Raw genomic sequence first — 21,394 nt, forward strand, 5'->3', positions numbered from 1 at the left:
CCTCCCCTCCCCTCCCCTCCCCTCCCCTCCCTCACTCCTCAGTCCGCCAGCTCTGCGGGCGCCAAGTCCATGTCAGCTGCCACCGCCGGTGCGTCCCCCGCCAGCACACCCTCCCCCCCCAGCAAGCCCTCCATCCTCACCCGCATATTCAGCCGCAAGAAGTCCAAGAAGGCGGCCACCGCAGAGGCGGCAGCAGCAGCAGCAGCGGGTGCGGTTTCCTCAGGCGGTGCATCCGACACCGAAGGCGGTGAGGGCGCCAGGACCAGGGGGACCGCCGGGGCGCTGTCCAGCTCCCGCAGCGGCGGGAATGGTGGAGGTATTGGCGGTCCCGTAGGTCTACCCGAGGAGGGAGCCAAAAAGGACAAGGACATAATCGGACATATCCACTTCAAGGTGCGGTGAAGGGAAAGAGAGGGGGGAGAGAACGGGGAGAGACTTGTGCTTTCATTTAATCGCGTGTTTTGCAATTGGCTGAGAAGCAACAAAGGGATGAAATGTTGACGGTTTTAGGGTTGCGGATTAACGTGCCGGAGGGTCATGGGTCAGGAAGTGCTGGTGGGTTGGCGGTTGGCGGTTGTGGCGGGGGTTGGTTGAGTGGTTGGTGGTGGACAGGAAGGGATGGTGTAATTTCTGTGGGTCTTGGGAAAGATGGAAAGGGACTGTGCGGCAACCTGCGCAGTGGAGACAGTGAAGACTGCAAGCTGCCGATTATTCCTTTCTCAAACGGGGACACACTGCGCAGCAATAATACACACGCGTCGTGGCACGCGGCATGTACTGTGTATGCAGTATGTCCTGTCTGGTAACTCTTTCCGGGGTGTTGCGGCGGCATTCCTCTTCCTTTCTTTGCAGATCGAATTCGTTCGCTTCAACAAACCCGAGTACGACGACGTGAATGCGGAGAAGGAGGAGAAGTCCAAGACCCGCGACCCCTACCTGAGCATGTTCCCGGGGCCCCCGGGCCGTACATTGGCGCTGCTAGACGGGGCCGGAGGGGCCGGCAGCAGCTCCAAGCTGTCCCACGTGAGTCACCTTCCCCCTCTTCAACAACTCCTAACCAACCCAACCACCAACCCGCAACCCACGCCAACAGGATTCTAATTTCCCCCGACATTCCCTTCGGCGGTCCCCTTGGGCCGCGCGCGCGCGTGTGTGTGTATGTAGTGCTCTGTTTGCCGCGCGACTGCCCCCTCCTCTTCGCTGTCACCAACCCCCGCCCCTTCTGTCGGAACTCGGCAGTTGTATCCTTCGCTTCTTTTGCATACACACCCCTCCCACTGTCGCATCACAACTTACACCATTAGTCATCGCGACGAGCCACAGCAGCCACGGGCCCCGCGGGGGCTTTGAGACGGCAGCTTTGAGATCCAATGCCCTCCCGCCCTCAGGAGGGGCCTTTGGGGGGAACGCCTAGGACCCGAGGCGAGCCCTGCGTGGTGCCCTGGCCATTGCTCGCCTGCAGGTTACCTGCCCCGTTCCCGCGGATAACAATCCCTACTATCGCGTGCGTGTGGTGTTCATGTGTGTGTATGCGGCATGCAACAGAACCTAATGATGCCTCTTTGCGCTGTCCTTGCTGAGAGCGTGTCGGCCCTAGAAGCGCTGCCCGCCATTCGCTCCCGTCACGCTCTACACCTGTTTCGCGGCATTGCCGTGGGTTCTCGGGTGCTGCCTGGGCCTCTCCCGTATTCCCTCCAGACTGGATCCTGCTCCCCCCCGCCCTCCCCACCCTCCCCCCCAAACCCCCGACCCACCAGCACACACACACACACCCCGACGGAGCAGCCGTCGTCCGTGAAGCCGCCGTGTGCACCATGCGGCAGCTCCACTGCCACGTTAACCCCCGGTGCTCTTTAAAACCCCCCGTACCCCCCCCCGTACCGCTTCATCTCCCCGATCTCAGGGCGTGCTCACAGTCCAGCTCATTCGCTGCATTGATCTGGCTCCGGAGGGGGCCAAGGACCTGGCCACCTATGTGCGGATGATCGTGACCAACGACAAGAAGGACGAGAAGCAGGTGTGCCCGTGCATGTGTCCCTGCATGGGGCCCCTGGTGCCTGTCGCGGATGGCCGCTGACTGCCCTCCGTGCGCCACCCACCCTTCCGCCACCGCATGGCCCACAATATGAGCTCCTGGCACATTCCCACCTCCCGCTCGACTGGGGGACCGTACCGGCACCCCCTGGATGGGCCGAATACCCGCCCGGAGAGCAAACCAGCCCTGGATGATGGCTGCCGGTGTGGATACTTTGCTTGGACCGTATTCCCTTTCCCTCGACATGGGGCCTATCTGCCAGTCCGTGTTGCTTTCGGGTAACATTGTGACGTTGCAGCTGAGTTGGTTTGTCTTTTCTTAGGGCCCCCCCCCCCACACACACACGTAACTCCCCCGGGGCTATCCTCGAGTGCTTTGGGCTTCGCCGCCCTCCCCTCCCCCAACTGCCCTGGCAGCAGCTTCACTCGTTTGTGGTTCGTCTTTCCCCCAACTGGGGTCGATTGCTTCATCGCTTAGGACTCACTGGGGCCAGTGAGTTTCGAACTTTGCCGCAAACGTCCGGCAGTTCATTTCTGGTTTTCCTGCATATAATTTCCCCACCTCCCCTCCCCCGGCCGCTCCCCGGGCGCGCCCCCCACACCCCCGCGTTCCGAGCAGACGAGCAGCGTCATCGTAAACGAGACCTCACCTCGTTGGGGTGACAAGTTTGACTTCGTGCTAATTCCGTCCACCTCGGAGCTTCACATCCACGTGCACAACAAGCCGGGGGTGCTGGGCAATCTAGTGGGCTCGCTGCTGAGGAAGAAGGGCGAGGTAGGGCCCGTGCTCTGTATGTATGTGGGTGGGTGTGCGTGGCTGTGGGTGTGTGGGTGCTTCTTGGGTGCGTGGTCTTGTGGGGGTGTGTTTGTTGGCGTAACGGTCCTCTGGAGATGCGTCGGGGTTGGGGTGGGAATGGGGAGATGGCGGACTTCGCAGATGGCGCATCGCTGGTAGATTAGGCGGCAGGGGGCACTGGCAGTGGGAGGGGGGGCAGGGGGGGCTTAGAGGGGAAGGGGAGGAGGGTTAAGGGGAGGGGTGGGTGCATGTTGCACCGCCAACACACAACACGGACGACTTCAGACACTTTTGACTTTACACATGCTGCATGTCTTCTACTTGGCTGCCTTCCTGATGGTGGCTCTGGCCTGTCCTCCCGGGCTCACGTCTGCCTTGTCTGCCATTGTCTGCATCACGGTCCTTCGCCCGCCAACAGCTGCCCGCGCTCAGCTGGCTTTTTTTCTTATCTTTCCAAGCTATCACATCTACCATCCTTACCTTCCCCCTTAAACCCCTCCCCCTCGCTTCCCCGTCACTCCCCAATCTGTCTATATGCATGTCTATACGTACGTGTATTGCCATGAAAACCTCACGCCACCGCCGCCGCCGCCGGTGTCCTATCCTGCGGCCCCGCCTCCACCACCCGCGCAGGAGACTGACCCCATAATGGGCAAGGTGTTGATCAATGTCGAACATGTGGCTCGAAACGGCCGCATCAAGGAGACCTGGGCGCTGGAGGATGCGGAGCGCGGGTACATCGAGCTCAACCTCTCCTGGCAGACATGTCACCTGTCCAGGGACCAGCAGCTGCATTAATATGCGGAGAGGACATCGGGCCCGGGGGCAGAACATCGGGCATCGGGCCCGGGGGCAGGACGAGGCGGCAAGGTGGTAAGACGTACCAAAAAGTGTGGCTTGTGCATGTGGCGCATGCAGGCTGGCTCTTGGAAACCCCTGCGCGAAGGGGGACAGTTACCTAGTCTTCGATCGACGACGAAGGATGAGAGGAGTGAGGAGGTTCTGGGTACATGGGTGGAGAGGTGGTGAGAGGATGGTGGCGTTGTTTTTATTATATGATAGTTGGCTTGGGGGCCGGGGTAGCGGCCGCCGGTGCTGAGGGGGAGGGTGTTGGTGGGGGTAGGGACATGCATGCCACCGGACGGGCCATGAAGGTGCTGTATTCTCGTTGCGCAGTTTGGGAGGGAGCAGCAGGATGGGATGAATATACAGGCCTACGAGTTGGGTTGTTCATGGACCAGGTTGTTTGATGTTGTTGCGCGCGTGCAGCATCGGGCTCTAGCTATCGCATCCTCCTCGACCGCTGCTCCAAAAGATAAGAACGGAAGCGGCTGCCCTCCATTTATTTATGGGCAAAAGCTGAAAAGGTTGGTATAACGTTTATATAATAGTGTGTGTTTACAGTTCCATAAAGCTGACGGTTTGGGGCGTAGTGGTTCTTGGGCGCTGGTTGCCTAATGCGTGCGATCCCCGGTTTGGTTGGACCCCCATGGGGCTGCGGAGGCCGTCGAGGGGCGGAATCCAGGGGCAAACTGGTGTTGTGTTGTAGGCTACCTTGGTGTAGTAGTAGGTAGCATCCTGAGGGGGACCTGGACAAGAGGCTCTTGTATCCGCCTCCTGCTGCTGGTAACAGAGCGGACGTGTAGCGCACATGGGGCCGGGCGGGCGGTGGGGGCGGGCCCGCTAGCGCACGTCTGCGTTGGAGCTGCGTCACGTCAGCAGCGTGCGTGCGCCATGGCTTGTCACGTGAAATACGTCTGTCTGTATCGCTCCGGGCTGTTTTGTTTTGTTCCTCTTCGTCGCTTACTGTTGGCTTGGCTGTGTGGATGTTTGCGAGCTAAGAAAGTTTTCCTGGGTGGTTGTTTCTGACTTTGGACACGTGTTGTGTGAAGTGGGTTGTAGTGAGGTGTTGGCTTGAAGCTTCTTGGCTAGGTGCTTGGCGGGTGTTTTGCGTCTCGCGCGTGGTGACTCGCATGGTGCGGCCTGGCAACCTCCCTGGCGATTTTCCCGCCATTTTCCTTGACTCGTACATATGTGCACGGTGTGTTCCGTCACCCAGCTGTCGTGTTGGGATGTACTTCTCACGCGCGGGCTGGCCAGCAGCTGCTTGCCTTCCAGCCGCTTTGCAATCCTTTTTGAGCATAAGACAACACGTACATACAATATTGTTGACCTGCATGGCAGTGTATTGCAACGAATTGATGATTAAGGGATATGCAGCATGAAGACCCCCTGGGTACGGCTGTCTGGTCTCGTACGTACGCCGTACAGGATCACTCCTGTAATGCGGCAGTGCCCTGCTTCCTGTCAAGTGGTCTGTTGCCGCCGAGTCCCTCATCCTCAGCTCTGTCCTCCAAATGTATCACGTGCGCGTCCAGCTGCTAATTTGTTCCAACTGGAGCCTAGCCTGTCCATCCACATAAACAATACAGAGCTTGTCTCAATAATATAAATAGGGTCTAGTTCACCCGCGTGGTAGTTAACCGCGTCGCGCTATCAGCACGCAGGTCATCGTACCACACATGCAGCATATCACCATCGTCACAGTAACATGCCGGGGCGGTGGTAGGGCGCTTCCCTTGGTAACTGCCATCGCCCCTTCTTTCAGCGTAGGGCGCCAGGGGCCCTGTAACTCTTTTGGGTAGAACCGGGATTGGGCGTTTGGGCGAGCGGAAGCCGTACTGCCCCAGGTTGGATAGATGGGTTGAAGGGTGTCCAGATACATCCTGTCCTGTCGAGTATGGACCTCGTTGCTGGAGGAATCAGGCGAGGGCTCTGGGGCGCTCAGCTGCAGGTGTGTGTACTGCCGTCCTGACATCTTTGATTAGGTCATAATACGCGGCTAACCAGCTTGCTTCATTTCTTTCCTTGAGGTTCGGTGCAGGCAGAGGTGAGGCAGTCACGAGGCCGGATGAGCAGGACACGTTAAGGGGGAAGGAGAAGGAGGATGTGGGGTAAAGGTTGTCACCAAGCTTCACTTCTTGCCGGGAGCAGGGGGAGAACAGCTAGCTTTCTGTATGTGTATTTGGAATGCAAAGGTCGTACACTCACGGCGCTCAGCTCAGCGGCGCAAAGGGACGAGGGTGGGCACGGTTCCTGATTCCACTGCTGTACGACAATTAAATTTGAAGGAACAATACTGACTTCTGTTTTTGCCGTCGCCCCAAGATTTCGGGGCTAACATTCCGTCAGTTATGCCACCTCGATGATGATAATAGATCATAAATATAATGTCCTCGATTTTGGTTACGCTATTTGTGTTTGCTCTGCATTTGGCGATCATATCTGAGGCCTCCTTCTTTACCGTAAACGGGGTGAGCAAAGGAAGTGCAGTTTGAAAAACAAATGATGTAAAGTTGATATCCACACGACCCTTGGGTATAGGTCTCACACCGTCGGCAGCAGCTTGGATTTCAGCTACCAAAAGTAAAGCATGATATATCGGACAAGGTTTATATAGCAAATCGGGTGTCGACCGAAGGTGGGGGCAATTGCAATTTGACCTTGGCAGGCGTGGGCACCAAGTAACCTGCTCTCCAAAACGTGCATGTTGAGCTGATAACGCAGCCAACAGCAGCCGACGGCAAAGTTATCACCGAGGTACGTTTGAACCTCCGTGCGTACGTTATCGGCGCAACAACTTGCCTCGGCCGGATTGTTTTGTGGGTTGATTTGCTGTAGATTGGCATGAGATGCGGTGCTCATGTCAGCAGCATAGAAAGCCTTCCAAAGGGCAGCTTTGGGCCTAGCAGCCCTGCCGGTGTACTGCTCTCATTTTCATGCATAATGAGTCCAATTTATGATTCCAGTCTCCCACCACCATCTCCGCAGATGACGGACATGCTTTACGCCAACGTTGCGCTCTGGCGCGAGGCACTTGGTGTGGCCAGTATCTGCAGCAGCAGCCCTTGGTTCCCCGGCCTGCACCTCGCGGCGGCAAGGAGTGCCCAAACGCGTGCTCTGGCTGGGGAAACTGCAACTACGATACGGGCATCTGCGAATGCCCCGCAGGTACTTAAAAGGGCCAGCTGGGGGCATGCACATAATCACGGGAGCATTCATCATGCAAGCGCATAAGCCGGTAAATACATTTTCCATTGGGCTTACGCCGGGCTCGCGCTTGCAAGCACCCTGCACCGCCTGCGCTCCTCCCAACGCTGGGCTTCGTCGTTCGCCGCGTAAGACTGGTCAGGGCACTGTCCCACAAAGCCGTACACATGTAAGCTTCTACACGCCAACCCACCTTGACAAGATCAGCGCGCCATCCCAGCGCCACGGCCTGACAAAATAACGACATTCGGTGCTTAGCTCCGCCGGTACCTGTTGTTGTGCTTGTCGGGTGAGCTTCCGGACCCGTATGCTGTATCGAACTGTGCTGTGCTGTGCTGTGCAGGCCGCACCGGTGCCGATTGCGGGCAGGAGCTCAAGCGACCGTGCAGCAACCGATACCGCCACCCCCACGAGTTCAACGTCACAACTGCCGTGGTGGGTGTGTAGCGTATGACCTGTGTCGAAAACATTGGAAGATCCATTAGTGCTTCATTCTCATTCCCATTTCCATTTGGAATGTCGCATCATCATCATCATGATAATAATAATAAGCTGAAGCCCTCTCAGTGCGAAGGGGCAAAGGGCAGGAGTAGTCGAACCGTACCGGTACGGGTACATTTCTCAGCAGCCAGTCACGTTCCTCGAAGCCACCTGGCACGACACCAGCACGCACAAGCGTGCGCGGTGATGAGGAAGCGGCTGGGAGGCGTTGTGTATACAGCAGTGTAGCCGCCTTGCATCTGAGGGTCCTCAGGTGGTCTTTTCGATCGGCTGCCAGCGGCGACATGTATATGCATGCATGTATGTATGCCTGTATGACTTAGATTACACTGTGGGCCGCGAGGGCCGGGTGCCGAAGCCAAAACACAGCGCAAGGGTCGGGAGCACACCGCACAAGTATGTATGTACTCTGTTCCGCAGGGCCATCTGGGTGGCGATAACCACGACTTGAACCCTCAGGAGCCGGGTTGGCTGGCGAGCCGGTGTTACGGTAGGTGGTCCTGGGCTGGGCCCGGGGGGAGACAGCGGGGAGGCACGGCAGCGGGCTGGATACAGCACAGCAGCGCATACACAGCAGCACATTAACGGACGTGTGGGTGCGTATTTCCCCACAGGGCAGCAGTGTGCCCTGCTGCTCACCGGCATTGAGCAACCTAGGTCAGGCTTGTCGGGTTAGTTCTAATGGTGGGTAGGTTCTTTCCCCGGGAGAGGTGCAGTAGCAGCGAGTGATGGGTTACTAATAAGCGCCTTGCACTCGCGTGAGTCGATGTACTGATGCACAATCGGCAGCACAATGAATAAATAGTAACAAGAAAAAGAAGAAAAGAGAAAGAGGAGAAGAAAATAATCATAATATAATAATAAGAAGGGTACATCACAGCCTGAACTAAGGCTGAATGTGTTAAGGTTGCAGGGGTGGAGAGGCTGTTATGGGTTTCCCTCGATGGCCTTGTTCTGCATCTCCCTCCCGCCACCACGGGAAGGTGGTGTGATACTTGTTGATTTTGTCTCCTTTCGCCATCTTGCGTCAGCAGCTCGTACAAATGCGGCACGAGGCCCATGCCGCATAAGTTGACTCCGGTCAACTTTGCGTTCGCCCTTTGTTGGCTGCAGCATCTTGGGTCCCCGCTCCCGCCTGCATCCATCCGCGTATCCATCTACTATCTATCTACTTGCATTCACTATGTTTGCCGCTAGCGATGGCCGAGAGAGCTACGTCCCACGACTGCTTTTTCACGCCACCAACCTGTCCGGGTGTTTGCCCGACCTGCGGGTTGCCGCACCCACCCACCCCAGGGTACTGCCTGGACGACATCGCCATGTGCACGTGCGGACTGGATAGCAAGTACCGCCACGTACGAACGATAATATAGTTATACGTGCGCGCGCAGTTTTAGTTTGAGCCGCGACACGGGGGTGTGTATGTGTGTGTGTGTGTGCCTCTCAGCGAAAGTTTTTGGCTAGGAAATGTCTGCGTCGCTCCAAGTCCATCTTTAATAAGATGGACTCCGTTGGAGGGAGCATTTAAATGGATGGAAAAGCAGCAGGAGCCGTTGATTCAGTCATCTTTCATAGGTCAACCGGTGCCCGCGGTGCGATCTCCCCCCCCCCCGCCGGGCGACAGCCGAGTCCTTGCTCCTCTGGGGTACGTCACATGACCACCACCATTATCACCATGTGTCGGCATTGCTTCTTTGTTTTCGGACCGACCTAACCAGGTTTACTTCTTCGCTGTTAATCATCTATCCACCTACCTGCCTTCACATTTACCTACCTGCCCACCCTCCGATGTGTGTGCAGATCCCGCCCCCGCCTGGTTCTCCTCCCTGGACGCCCCCCGTGCAGTGGGGCCGACCCATGACCGACTCGTGCATGATTGGTCACGTGAGCACACCCCGGGATGGCCCACGGGGCCCTGGTCGGGTGGTGCTGGGGCCGCGGGCTGGGGGGCCGCGGGCTGGGGGGCCGCGGGCTGGGGGGCCGCGGGCTGGGGGGCCGCGGGCTGGGGGGCCGCGGGCTGGAGGACATTGCGGGGAGGCAGTGCTGCGGGGAGTGACAACCTACTGCTACGTACGTGCATATGCACCTGCGGTCATACGTACATAAGTATCATCATCATCATCATCATCATCCGCTGCTGCTGTTGTTGTTGTTGTCGTTGTTGTAACAACTAACCGGTGGTACGTCACTGGAAGTTTTCTCAAGCGGGCCGGCGTACTGCCTGGTTAGGCATCATCCGGGTATGGGCAACTCGGTGTGTTGTGTCGCAGGACAAGGACGGCGCAGTGTTGGAATGGGGCCGCCCGTACATCAAGTACGACGATGTGTACGGCCCCAACGGCTGGTGTAACTCGCCCAAACCGGTTCTAAAGTAAGCGATGCAATTTTGCCATACCTAGGCACAATGGGTACCTGCTGGGCACAACGTGCACAAATCTTAACGTCCAAACCCGTTCCAACGGAGATTACACCAAACGGCCTCAAGAAGAGCCATCATCATTTCTCTGTTCTGCTCCTATTTCGGCAATCTTTCCCATCTTTTTAGTATTGTCCGTACCCGGGCTTCGACACACAGTGCCTTGCACCGTGCGCTGCTTGCACGCACGCACGCACGCACGTGCGTATTTCCCATTTCACATTGAAGTGCTCTGATGCAGTCCGCAACCGCAGGCCCACACACACCCGACTCTGTCCTGGCCCTGCATACATTCCCTCTCACATCTTGCCGCCGACCTTGTTGACCCGGCGGGCTCCTACACGACCGACGGGACGGGACGGAACTTCGTGCCGTCGTCGCCACCGATACGCGATGATGGGTGATGCGTGGATGCTGCAGCTGCGGATGTGCGTGGGTGAGCTCGTGTAGATTCCAAAGTCGTCGACGGCCTGGAGAAGTACGCAGCAGCAGCAGCAGTCGCAGCAGCCGTGGTGAATGAAACCTGCCGGTTTTGCATGGCTGTACAGCGGTGGTTTTGGCTGGAAGTGCTGAACACTCGAGCTATTCCATGTACCTGCTTAGCCATGAATGTCTGTGAGGACAAAAGTGACGGGCAAAAGAAGAAAGAGCCCCCTCGCAGCCAAAATGACGGTAACTGCGAGCAGCGGCTAACCATAAATTGTAAGCTCGTGTGTGCGTGTGTGTGTGTGTGTGCGTTGGCGTTGGCGTAGGCATAGGCGTGTATAGAAGCTGAGCGGCTGTGGGTTCCACTGCCGGCATGGCCCTCCTCCTTTGCAGGACGGCAATGCCTGGCCATGCGATGGGTCGCGGAGGTTTGAGCCCTTCTGCGTCAACCAATGCACTGGACATGGTGATTGCTATATGGGCTTCTGCAGGTCAGATACACCGGACCGCTACCTGCAACATCATCATCATCAGCAGCAGCAGCAGCAGCAAGAGGGGGGCTTCGTCCTCATGGCTAGAGCTAATTGTTGGTGGACTTTTTAAAACTCCTGAAACTCTCCTGTTGCAGGGTCTGTGGGTTCTGTTGTGCACCAAGTATGATTGCGACGGGCAGTCTTGAACCTCTTTGACATCATCATGAGGGCGGGAGCACTGATAGCGGCCCGGGTGGAAAGAGGTGTGGGGCAACATGGAATCAATCATCCTGCACAGCAACTGATAGCCACAACGCACTCGCAGCACGCGTGTGAAAACACTTCCGCTTGCCCCTTTGCCAACCCCCCTTTGTTGCCGGACACCCCGGCTGCCCCCAGATGTCATCCTGGCTGGTACGGCCAGGACTGCAGTCGGAAGAAGGCAGGAATGGAACTTGATGAGGGTGAGATGCGGCTGCTGCTGGAGTCACGTTACCGTGTGTGTTTTAATGACCTTCGGAGCCGCGATTGGGGGGGGGGGAAATGGCGATGGTGGTACACGAGGAATAACTTTACCGAAGGCAGCTCCGTAGTCACCAGCGACGTGTTACGATTTTGTGTATGAACGTATGTATGTCTATGTATATGTGTGCGTGTGTGCGCGCGCGGGGGGTAATGCCTGCCGCGTGCATGTGTGATGATGGATCACCCGGTCTACAGGAGTGATGGCAACACCGTGCATGTTGTGTTTTCCTGCATGCGTAGACTGTGGCGCTCGTCGCCCCGTAGCTGCTAAGCAAAGAGCGCGAACGTGCGGAACTTGCGACCCATGAAACCAAACATGGCTGAACATGAAACATGAAACCAAAAACCCAGCCAGTAACAGCAAGTCAGAATTGCTTCCTAACGCATCAACGCGTCCGAGATAGGCTTGTCCTCCATATGCCCGCCAACACTGCTGACAGACGCTGTCGCCCTCCCCACTCCCTCCCCCCACTCCCTCCCCACTCCGTCGGTAAAAACTACCCTGTAGGCTACCTTTCCCAGCGACCCTGGCTCCGAGGTACGGTGGTCGTGCCGCCAGCCTCACTACCGGAGCCCCAGATGCCCACCCAGATGCGGCCCCTCATATACGTGAGTACTTGGCAGCCGAACGCCCCTAGGTACGCGCAGTGTTCGGGTTCATCATCTCATGTGCGCGTCTGTGGGTGGCGCTCAAACAACCCTACATTCCTATTATCCATACATCCATACATTCCTATTATCCATACATCCATACATTCCTATTATCCATACAACCATACATTCATACATTCATACATATCTGCATGTGGACAAACTCTAGGGGTGATAGCTGGTGTTGGCGCTAGGAAGGTTTTGATGAGCTAACGAGCTGATCGTGTAAATACCCCATTTGCACGTACTGCGTTGCCAATTTGTTTCGTCAGTAATAAAACAAAACCGAGCCGAAAACCTGTGCATGCGTCAAGCCGCCTGCTACAGCACTATTGACAGGCACCATGCGTCGGTAATGTAGCACGCATGCCAGCAGCCGCCAGTAGTAAGTGGGTAGTAAGTGGATTTCGTGTGCGGATGCATGCATGGATAGCCGCAGCGCTGGCAGACCTTATATTCTCCTCAGCGTCAACGTTGTCTAGGTGTACCATAATTTTGGGAGCTTTAACTGTGGGGCCATATAACTGCTGAACGTCCCATAACCAGCCGTATGTCCTCTGCCTGCCTGGCGGTCTGCCAACAGGTGTACGACATGCCGCCCGCTTACCACAGCAGGATGCTGCAGTACCGGATAGGCAGGTAATTCAGAGGCGGGCGCGGCTGATCAGTGCTTAACGACTTTCCTTTGCTGCCGGCTTTGAATTTACGTATATAATCCCTCGAGGTTGGTAATCAAGGATAAGAATAAGCGGATTCCAGCCATTCAGTAAATAATAAGCTTGTTGTTGGGGACCTATGCGGCAGCTTACCGACCAGGCAGGGGGGGGCCCCGGGAAATGATGATGATTACGATGATGATGGTGGTGCATGGTGGGCAAGTGATGTACTGCACCGATCGAAGGCCCGGTTTGCGTGTTCAATCGTGTGCGACAGGATTAGTCGTGTGCGGAGGAAAATGATACTGGAAAGACCTACAGCAGCAGCAGCAGCAGCAGCAAGTATATGCACACGTGTGGGTGTGTCTGCGCATGTGTAGCCTGCATCTGCGGCCGGTCACAGGCAAGGTGGGAAGCATTGGTACACGCGCACCACGTACGCACATTACCAGCTGCTATCATGCTCGCTGTCGAGCTCCAGGAGCATGAGGAGCTAAATCTAGTCTTGCGTGAGCCAACATCTACTGATTGAAATCCCCTATCTGGATACTCCATATTCATCGTGCACACGGAGGCTGTAACACGTAAGCTGCGTAATGTCCTCCGGTTGTGCAACCCTTCCTGGTGCTTGGCCCTCGGTCCTTACCCACCCCTTTCCCGCCCTCGCCGAGTGACTTGTATTTCCCGCGTGTCCTCGACCATCCCGGGTCTTTCGCCTTCAACCCCACTACCTGTTTTCCAACCTACCTACTTACCTGCCTACGGCCTATCCCTCCCCCGGCCTGCAGTGACGCCTGCATGTGGCGGCGGTTCTCGGAGGCCAATGACACGTACCTGTTGTCTATGACTTACAGTGTCGAGGTGTACCTGCATGAGATGATGCTGCAAAGCGAACACAGGTGAGTGAGGGAGCAAGGTGGAGGGAGGGACGAGATGGGATGGGATGGGATGGGATGGATGAAGAAGCCAGAGTGTCGAACAGCCGCCGGGACTAGGAGATCCACAAAGGGAGGGGTAGATTGGCTGCGTTGGCTGCATCTGGTTGTGGCGGATTGGGACTTTTGACTTTCTGGGGCCAACCAACAGCACACGGCGTAGCTGGACGGAGTTTACAGGAGTACTGGGCCGTGCATGTGTCCTGCGCTCCATGGGCTTGCACACACATGCACACTTATATACCGGTGCATAACCCTCCTCAATACACCTCGGACTAGAGGCCTGCGGGTGAGACCTCTCGGGGTCTGAGCCGTGTGTGTATGTGTGTACATATGCCTGAGACGTGATGTGCCCACTTTCAGTGGATGAACCCACTTTCAATACCTTGTACGGGCTCTGCAGGACGTTCGACCCGGAGGAGGCGGACTTCTTCTACGTGCCCATGTACATCACCTGCTTCATGTGGCCCGTGATGGGCTGGGCGGACTTCCCCTGGTGGCATGCACCCCTAGGTGTGTGACTGTGCGGGGATACACGGGGATGTCAGATGCTGTAGGGCCCTTCTTCTGGGTCTTTTCCTGGGAAACCAAAGAGTTGCAAGCGATGGCGGCGAGGGACCGGGTTCCCCGGGCGTTTCGAATATCGCTGTTGGTCGGGTCGAGTGGGGAGGTGTTCGTTCTCGCAGCTCTGGGGGCAGTAGCAGCTTAGCAACAGCACCGGTGTCTGCCCATCACCGGCCTGTGTAGCGCTACGGAGCGATGTACCAGCGCTGCGGAGACATAAGCAGTTGTGGGTTCAGCATTATGTGTACATCCCTTGGACCACCGTGCTGCTTTTCCGCTCGCCCGGGCTTTTCCCCCGCCCCAATTGGGGCCCTGTCCTGCCCCGCCCCAGCATGCCCCGCCTACCACAAGTGTTTCTCTCTATGTTCTGATGCCCCTTTGCTGTGCAGCATCTTGTTATTTGCCTTCCTCCCGCACCGATTTCTCTCTGGCTTCTTCTGTATTCTGTTGTTTTGCTTGTTCATTACTCTTCGATTTTTTTAGAAGAAGCTTTGTTGATGATGTTACAGGGTGGTTAAGCTTCACCAGTGGCCTCCTTCCTGAGGCAGTTCCCTGCTCTCCCCTGCTAGAGGGGCACCCTAATCCATTCACCCCATCCGACTTCAGAATGTACTCTTTGAGTTTGGCAACTCACCACCGGCATCCAACCAAATCTAGCGGATCAACGGCGCGTCAACTTAGTTCCTGGTCAGCTCGCAAGTTGATTTTATCACGTCCTACACCGTCCACAAGATGGGGGGCCACCTCCCATTTCATCACCTCTCCCTGAACCCGGACGCGCCGGAAGCAGAAGCCAGGCCTTAACCTCTGCCACTCGCCTGCCTGTCTTTGTTATTATAAGCAACAAAGTATTATCTTGAATCGATTGTAATAGCTGTATCACAGCATTCTATTGCCTTTGAAGAGCTGGCAAATAGAGGCCAGCAAAAAATACAATAATACGCTCTCACTTCGAACCGTCAGCAGTGTCCCAATGCTGGCAGGCTGCCCTAAACACCTTTTTTGAGGCCCCCTCACGTATGCGTGTATGTATGCATGTACGATCGACTCGTGCATGTGGGTATGTGATTATGTGGCCGCAGCGCACACCCGGCCTATGCACGTGTCCAACATGATTCTGGAGGCCTACGAATGGCTGTCCACCACCTTCCCCTGGTGGAACAGACGGGGAGGGCGGGACCACATCTGGCTGGTGAGTCTCGAGTGAGTAGGTGAGGGAGTGAGCGAGTGAGTGAGTGAATCAGTGCTTAGGTGGGTGGGTAGGTGGGGGAGTGGGTAGGTGGGAGAGGTAAGGAGTGGAGTGGAGACTGGAGGGTGACCAGCGGCTCGCTTCCTGTGCCCGTTTGGGCGGAGTGGCAGCAGCAGCGATGGCAGTGGCTTCGGGGTGCTGGGCTGTGGCTAGGCAACCTGCGTGGCTGGTTGACTTAGGGCTGGCATCTGCAGAGGGCGATCACAGGGTGAATGAGAGTTCAGAAAACATGCGCGCGGTTAGCTGTTTGTTGTTAGTTGTTCTTTGCATCAGGCCGGGACTATTTGGACTATCCAGTCCAGTTTCCGCATTGCTAAGTGCCGCCCAAGCAAAGGGTTTGCGGCCAAATACGCGGAGAGTTACCACTGCGTTCCCGCAGATGGCCCCGGACGAGGGCGCGTGCTACATGCCCACGGTGGTTTACAACAGCTCCATCATCCTGACGCACTGGGGCCGGATGGACCCCGACCACAAGTCCGGGTCGGCATTCGACCAGGTGGGTGAGAGGGTGGATGTGTGGTGGCCTGGGGGGCTGCATAGCGCCCCGCGGCTGCAGCCGGGCATCGGCTGGTTGGCGTTGGCTGGGTGTCGTTACGCGTTGTGGTGTTTTATGGGGAACTTCCATTCTCTTGTGGTGTATGAAAACGGGGTGTAAGGAAATCCTAGCCATGCACGGACTGACTCGCGAGCCTCGGCTCTGCCGCGTTGCTTTGCCCGCCGTGTGCACCTCAACCGGATGCGGCGACAGCACCTGCACAGATCCCACCACAGTGTTCATACAGGTGCAGCTGGTCATCATACAGCAGCCTGATTGCGGAGATTAGAAGATGAAGATGGTGCAGGTAGTGGTGCTGGGTTATCATAGTCGGGAGCCTTCGTCGGCCCCACCGGCTCAAGCACCAACACTGGCCGGCCGGCAGCGACAAGCTCCTCCCGCGTGTTTGATTCGTTTATGACTCAGGACATTTATGACAAGGATCTGCCGGTGGCACAATTTAAGGGCTGGAGGGGCCTCGACTGGATGGAGAAGTCTCGGCCTCATCTGTGTTACAACCCGGAAAAGGTGTGTGCTTGTATGTGCTTGTGTGTGCGCGTGTGTGTATCTGTTACATATCAATCCAGGCCAGACACTGGCCAGGCATTCCACCGAACGCATGCCCTACAGCTGTGCGATCTACCCATGATCTCACACCGATATCAATCGCCACCTATCCATGCGAATCCTGCCGCCGCCCGGTTTCGTTATCCAACCACCATCTGGTATACAGCCTGGTCCAGGCCGTATGCAGAGTTATTCCTCCTCCGCCACTGTTCCGCGGCAGTGTATAGGTCTTCATGGTGAGCTTCATGACTCCTGCCGCCCAGCGCACCGGAGGAATCTAGTGTCTCCAGCATTCGACACCGCGATCTATCGCGATCTATCCCCACCCGGGGGACCAGCGGCGGGATCCGAACCCACATCTTCCCATAAAGCTAGATACCGTCGCTGGGATTCGAAATCCAGACATGCCGATAATGCCCTGTATATATATATATATATATATATACATGTGTGTGTGTGTGTGTGTGATTTCACATAGCCTCGCCACGGAGCAGCACTCACACACGCTGGTGAGGGAACCTTGTGTTGCAAATCGATGCGGACTGCTACCGCTGTACACATGATACGGTAGTCTGTTTGCGGTGGTTGCGTGGAATTGACAAAAGGGGTGTCGCAGCGGCAGCTAATGAAGCGTTGTCCCGCGCACGTCTTTTCCTTGTCCTTAAAGCGCTTCACCCGTTTCTGTATATGTTGGCGATACTATTCCTCTTCATCGGTGCTCCGACCCGCTGAAGTAAGTCAGCACAGACTTGATTCCCGCTACCGCCCCGCTGTGGCCTTACCCCACCATTGTTGTGTGCAGGACCTGGTCATTCCCGCGTTCAAGTCCCCCGACCATTTCCAAGAGTCGCCCCTGCTTGGGGCACCCCCCTTGGAGCGGGATATACTGCTGTACTTCCGAGGGGACGTGGGCGAGGGCCGACGTGACCATTACAGCCGTGGTATCCGCCAGAAGCTTTTTCAGTAAGTTTATATAAAATATGTATGTATGTATACATGTAAGGTTCCCCCAAAACTGATGTAACTATGGCGATGGTTTAAGTGCGGACCGGTGCTGGTCCTGGAGACGTGTGTGTGTGTGTGTATAGGGACTTGCTGACATAGTCTTGAGGTGTGCGGGCTCTGCGGGCGCTGCTTCGCTTGCCTTGTATGAGCTGTCGGCCGTTGGATGTCGTTCAATAGCAGCAGCAGGAGGGTTGTCGTGAGGCAGAATTGGCGATCTTCGCAACCCAAGCTCACCTACCAGCCAAGGCACGCGAAGGCAAGTCCCTTTGCAATGCCGCTATCCTTCGCTGGGGGCTGGGGGCCACGGAAGTCAGAGAGAGAAAGAGAGTGAGAGTCCATTTGGTGGACGTGCGATGAGAGCTTCCCGATCCTCAACTACCCCTCCAACCCTCCACCCCCGCGAGACAGGTTTGCTCACTGGGGAAAGTGGGCTGAAAAATACAAGATTTATATCGGCACCGGAGAAACGATCGGGGGCTCGTACAGCGAGCACTTGGCTCGATCCAAGTTCTGTTTGGTGGCCCCAGGTGCGTGGTGGTGCGGTGGTGGTGCGCTCTCTCTCTCCCTCTCTCACACACATACACACACACACGCACACACACACACACACACACCCGCACACGCACACACACACGCACACACACACACACGCGCGCACACACACACACACGCGCACACACCTATGGAGCACCACCAAATGCCGCGTGTGGAGCTAAGTGGGGCCTCCGGTCGGTGATCGCACTGGACGCGTCGTGCGGCTGACAGAGTGACATCCGCAGTGACATGCATCATGAAGTATATTCCGGGGTTAGAGGAGAGAGAGAGAGAGCCTTATGAGGGGTGCCTCCTGGAAGCCCCCTTGTGCAGGTCCACGTGAACGGTTGCGGACAGGCGCCCGTGTTGAAGCTGCTTGTTAGTGTATGTCTTGTATGTATACCGTAGGCCAGCTGCGGGTTGCGCTGGTGGCTTTGCGTGCGTGTCCCTGCAGGTGATGGCTGGTCGGCGCGTGCTGAAGACGCCATCCTGCACGGCTGCGTCCCATTGGTGGTGATGGACGGAGTGCACGCGGTGTTCGAGAGCATCCTGGACTGGGACTCCTTTTCTATCCGCATCCGCGAGGACAACCAGGCGCTGCAGGCAATACCGGAGCTGCTGACGGCCATCTCCCCGGAACGGCTGGCCAAGATGCAGCGAAACCTGGCCAGGGTCTGGCACAGGTGGGCGGGCGGGTGCGGCCCGGTACATGAAAAAACTGGAGACATATAAAAAAATGAATATACGCTATACGCTATGAATATACGCTATCGGTGCCGTTCCACACATATGCGGTTTGTACGACAAGTATGTTTCAGGGCCGCAGGGCAGTCCCATGCGTTGTTATCGCCGGGCAGTGTTTCAGCTACGTACGGCACTCAGCGACTGGACTCAGCGGCAGTCAGCTGCTGCCGCAGGCAGGGTCACGCCTCTGCATCCCTCTTACCACATCCCGTCCTGGCAGGTTTGCGTACGCCACAGGGCCGGTCATGCGCAGTCACTATCGAGCCTCATCGGAGAACATTGTGCGCAATTACCCTCGGGAGATCCTGGAGGCCTCGTACAAGTTGTCGCAACGCGACTCCCCGCTCCGCCCCGTCACAGACTTCCCCTTCCAAGAAGACGCATTCAGCACCATCATGCAGTGGCTGTATCACAGAATAGATAAAACTAGGTAATTGTGATTTATTGATTGATAGAAGCCGCAGGACTAAAGCGCTCTTGGTAAAGTGTAGTTAGGACGATAATTGTTATCCTGGGCTGATTAAAAGCGTGAACTTACTTATAAGGAACACTGCTAAAAATACCTTGCACCATGGCTGTATACGTTCAATTTTGATGGAATGGCTTTATAAGATTAATGTCGTGTGATTCAAGCATGTGTGATGACTTGCAGCGAGCGAGGAGGTGTGGCCATCACACCATGTGATGCTATGTCGTTAGGTGAATTTTGGGGAGTGAGGGACGAGCGTTTGGTAAAGTCCCAAGCACCTACATAAGGATGCCATATCCCCAGCTGGGCACCACCAGGCCTGTAATCCCCAGTCTATATAGCAGGGCAGGGCAACAAATTTAATAATGCAGGTTCGCATACGATTAACTTACGGATTTGTCCATCAAAGCCCGCATCCCTAACCCAATTTGCGCTTCTTGCAGTGGACCTCGATCGGGTCGAGTGCAGCACTCTTAATTGACACCTCAGTGAGAACTCGCACTCACTTCACTGGACATAAAACCTCAGCTAGCATGCTAGCAAACATAGGATTTAGACGAGAGCGTTTCGGTGGGCGATCCCGGGCTGCAAAAGGAGGTAGTTGGGCCCAAAAGTCAGAAATTACCACACAAGTAATGCAGTTTAGGGCGGGTGTAGACAGTGCCATAACACCTTCAAGTCCTTCCCGGTTTAGTAAATACCAGACCATGATTGACCAGATTGACCGAATTAATGGCCGCAAGTGTTATGAGCATTCCGTTAATTGCGGTAATGACTAACATATCCTCTAAATCAGGTTGGCACGTTCGATCTGTCCATCAGTTTGAGGATGATGAGAAGAGCTAAACCGAAATGAGGAACCAAAGCGAGTCTGAATAAGGTCTTTGAAACACGCAGTAGTGAACCGCGGGTCACGATCGCAGACAATCACTCGAGGAAGACCATACCGAGAAATGACGACATCAATAAACAACTCAATTGCCTGAAGAGCAGTAAGGGTTGTACGGCAAGGAGCAAAATGAACCATTTTGGTGAGTCGGTCAACCACGACGAAAATGGCATCATTACCATGAACGTCAGGAGGAAGATTAGTAATGAAGTCCATAGTAACTTAGGACCGCTTTTGAAGAGGAATACCAAGAGGTTTAAGCAAACGAGCGGGTTTAGTATGTTCAGGTTTAACACGCTGACAGCTATCACAGGAAGTACAGTAGGCTGAGTAAGAGTAGCGAGATTGGTATGGTTAGCAAAGTATCAGTAGCATCCAAGGATCAGTAGCATCCGGCACGCACATCTGCTTCAAGCGTTGGAAGAGAGCTGAAAAACTCTGAGGAGGCGCCAGGCGGCGGCTGCCAACGCTCACATGGCAATGGAGGCTTACATCTCTTTTGTCATCATGCTGCTTCGATCCGCGCTACTATCCTTGGCCTGGATTCTTCTCCATTTGGGCCCACCTCCTTTGCTGGGTCTGCTGAATTCCCAGATAAGTTCCTTAACTCCTCCGGTCATTCCTTCCTGGGAGTGGCTTAAGGATTGGCTTACTGTTAACGTGTCGTCAGCTTCTGATCAGCCCGACTTTGTCGCAGCTCGTTACAGCAAGGCACACAACTCCCCAACACACCTACAAACAGTGGGCAGCGGATCCTCAGCCACAAACGGTAGGGGGTAATATCGTCCGGTGGTAGTGCCAATTCATTCTGCAAGGCCTCGCAAAAGCCCCAACTAATGGTGCAAGTTCAGAATGATCCAGCCGAACCATGCGCACACCACACAGGCACTTCGCAGCAGGATTCTCCCTCTTTGATGCTGCGCTCTATGTGCGGGAAGGCATCCAAAGGGCTTCTTTACGTTAATTATCCCAATGAAGACGCCGCAGTTGGGAGAGTGTCTGACGAAACTCCAACATCGTGGGTATTGGCCAGATTCTCTGGCGAAAGCACGACATCGACCGCATCCACAATGACATCCTCGTGTTTTGCATACATCATATTTCTCAAGGCCGAGGTTACTAACAACGGTGGTGCAAACTTAACTATTGAGGTGAAAGAGTTTAACCACCGCTTGACCAAATCTCCAACCCAAACATTGAACAGCCCGTTTCCAGGCTTCATCCGGAGGTGGCACGATATGGTTCCCCTCACTCATAGCGATCCGCGCAGCAATGGCCCATGAGTGGGCCAGACGGTTGACGAATTGTGATATTTGAAATGCGACTGCCGCTCCCTACTCCAATGAAGTCAGAAGTGGACCCCAGCACATGTTAC

The 21,394-nt window shown here is 55.8% G+C and overlaps 2 protein-coding genes across 2 annotated transcripts in view; both read left to right on the plus strand.

Annotated features, from left to right (window-relative positions):
• VOLCADRAFT_86525 (uncharacterized protein) overlaps positions 1-3,628 on the plus strand; it is a gene marked incomplete at both ends in the record, with an annotated part of 9,867 nt that extends 6,239 nt beyond the window's left edge. Inside the window, 7 exons of the mRNA XM_002946297.1 lie at positions 43-393; positions 853-1,023; positions 1,463-1,504; positions 1,904-2,017; positions 2,513-2,527; positions 2,654-2,809; positions 3,464-3,628. Of these exons, the coding sequence (XP_002946343.1) occupies positions 43-393; positions 853-1,023; positions 1,463-1,504; positions 1,904-2,017; positions 2,513-2,527; positions 2,654-2,809; positions 3,464-3,628 (1,014 nt within the window). The remainder of the gene's footprint in view (positions 1-42; positions 394-852; positions 1,024-1,462; positions 1,505-1,903; positions 2,018-2,512; positions 2,528-2,653; positions 2,810-3,463) is intronic.
• Positions 3,629-5,570: 1,942 nt separating this feature from the next.
• On the plus strand, positions 5,571-19,095 carry elg15 (acetylglucosaminyltransferase; the record flags this gene model as incomplete). The annotated part of the gene is made up of 23 exons (XM_002946298.1): positions 5,571-5,624; positions 6,215-6,311; positions 6,662-6,841; positions 7,224-7,315; positions 7,802-7,871; positions 7,996-8,052; positions 8,678-8,736; positions 9,227-9,265; positions 9,652-9,752; positions 10,218-10,233; positions 10,617-10,714; positions 11,096-11,160; positions 11,730-11,830; positions 12,456-12,511; positions 13,317-13,427; positions 13,867-13,976; positions 15,110-15,219; positions 15,656-15,772; positions 16,238-16,339; positions 17,181-17,341; positions 17,792-17,910; positions 18,372-18,600; positions 18,882-19,095. The coding sequence occupies 23 exons, from the start codon at positions 5,571-5,573 to the stop codon at positions 19,093-19,095; spliced, it is 2,358 nt and encodes a 785-aa protein (XP_002946344.1).
• Positions 19,096-21,394: the final 2,299 nt, after the last annotated feature.

This window comes from Volvox carteri, assembly GCF_000143455.1.
Source record: "Volvox carteri f. nagariensis unplaced genomic scaffold VOLCAscaffold_3, whole genome shotgun sequence".
Taxonomy (NCBI): Eukaryota; Viridiplantae; Chlorophyta; class Chlorophyceae; order Chlamydomonadales; family Volvocaceae; genus Volvox; species Volvox carteri.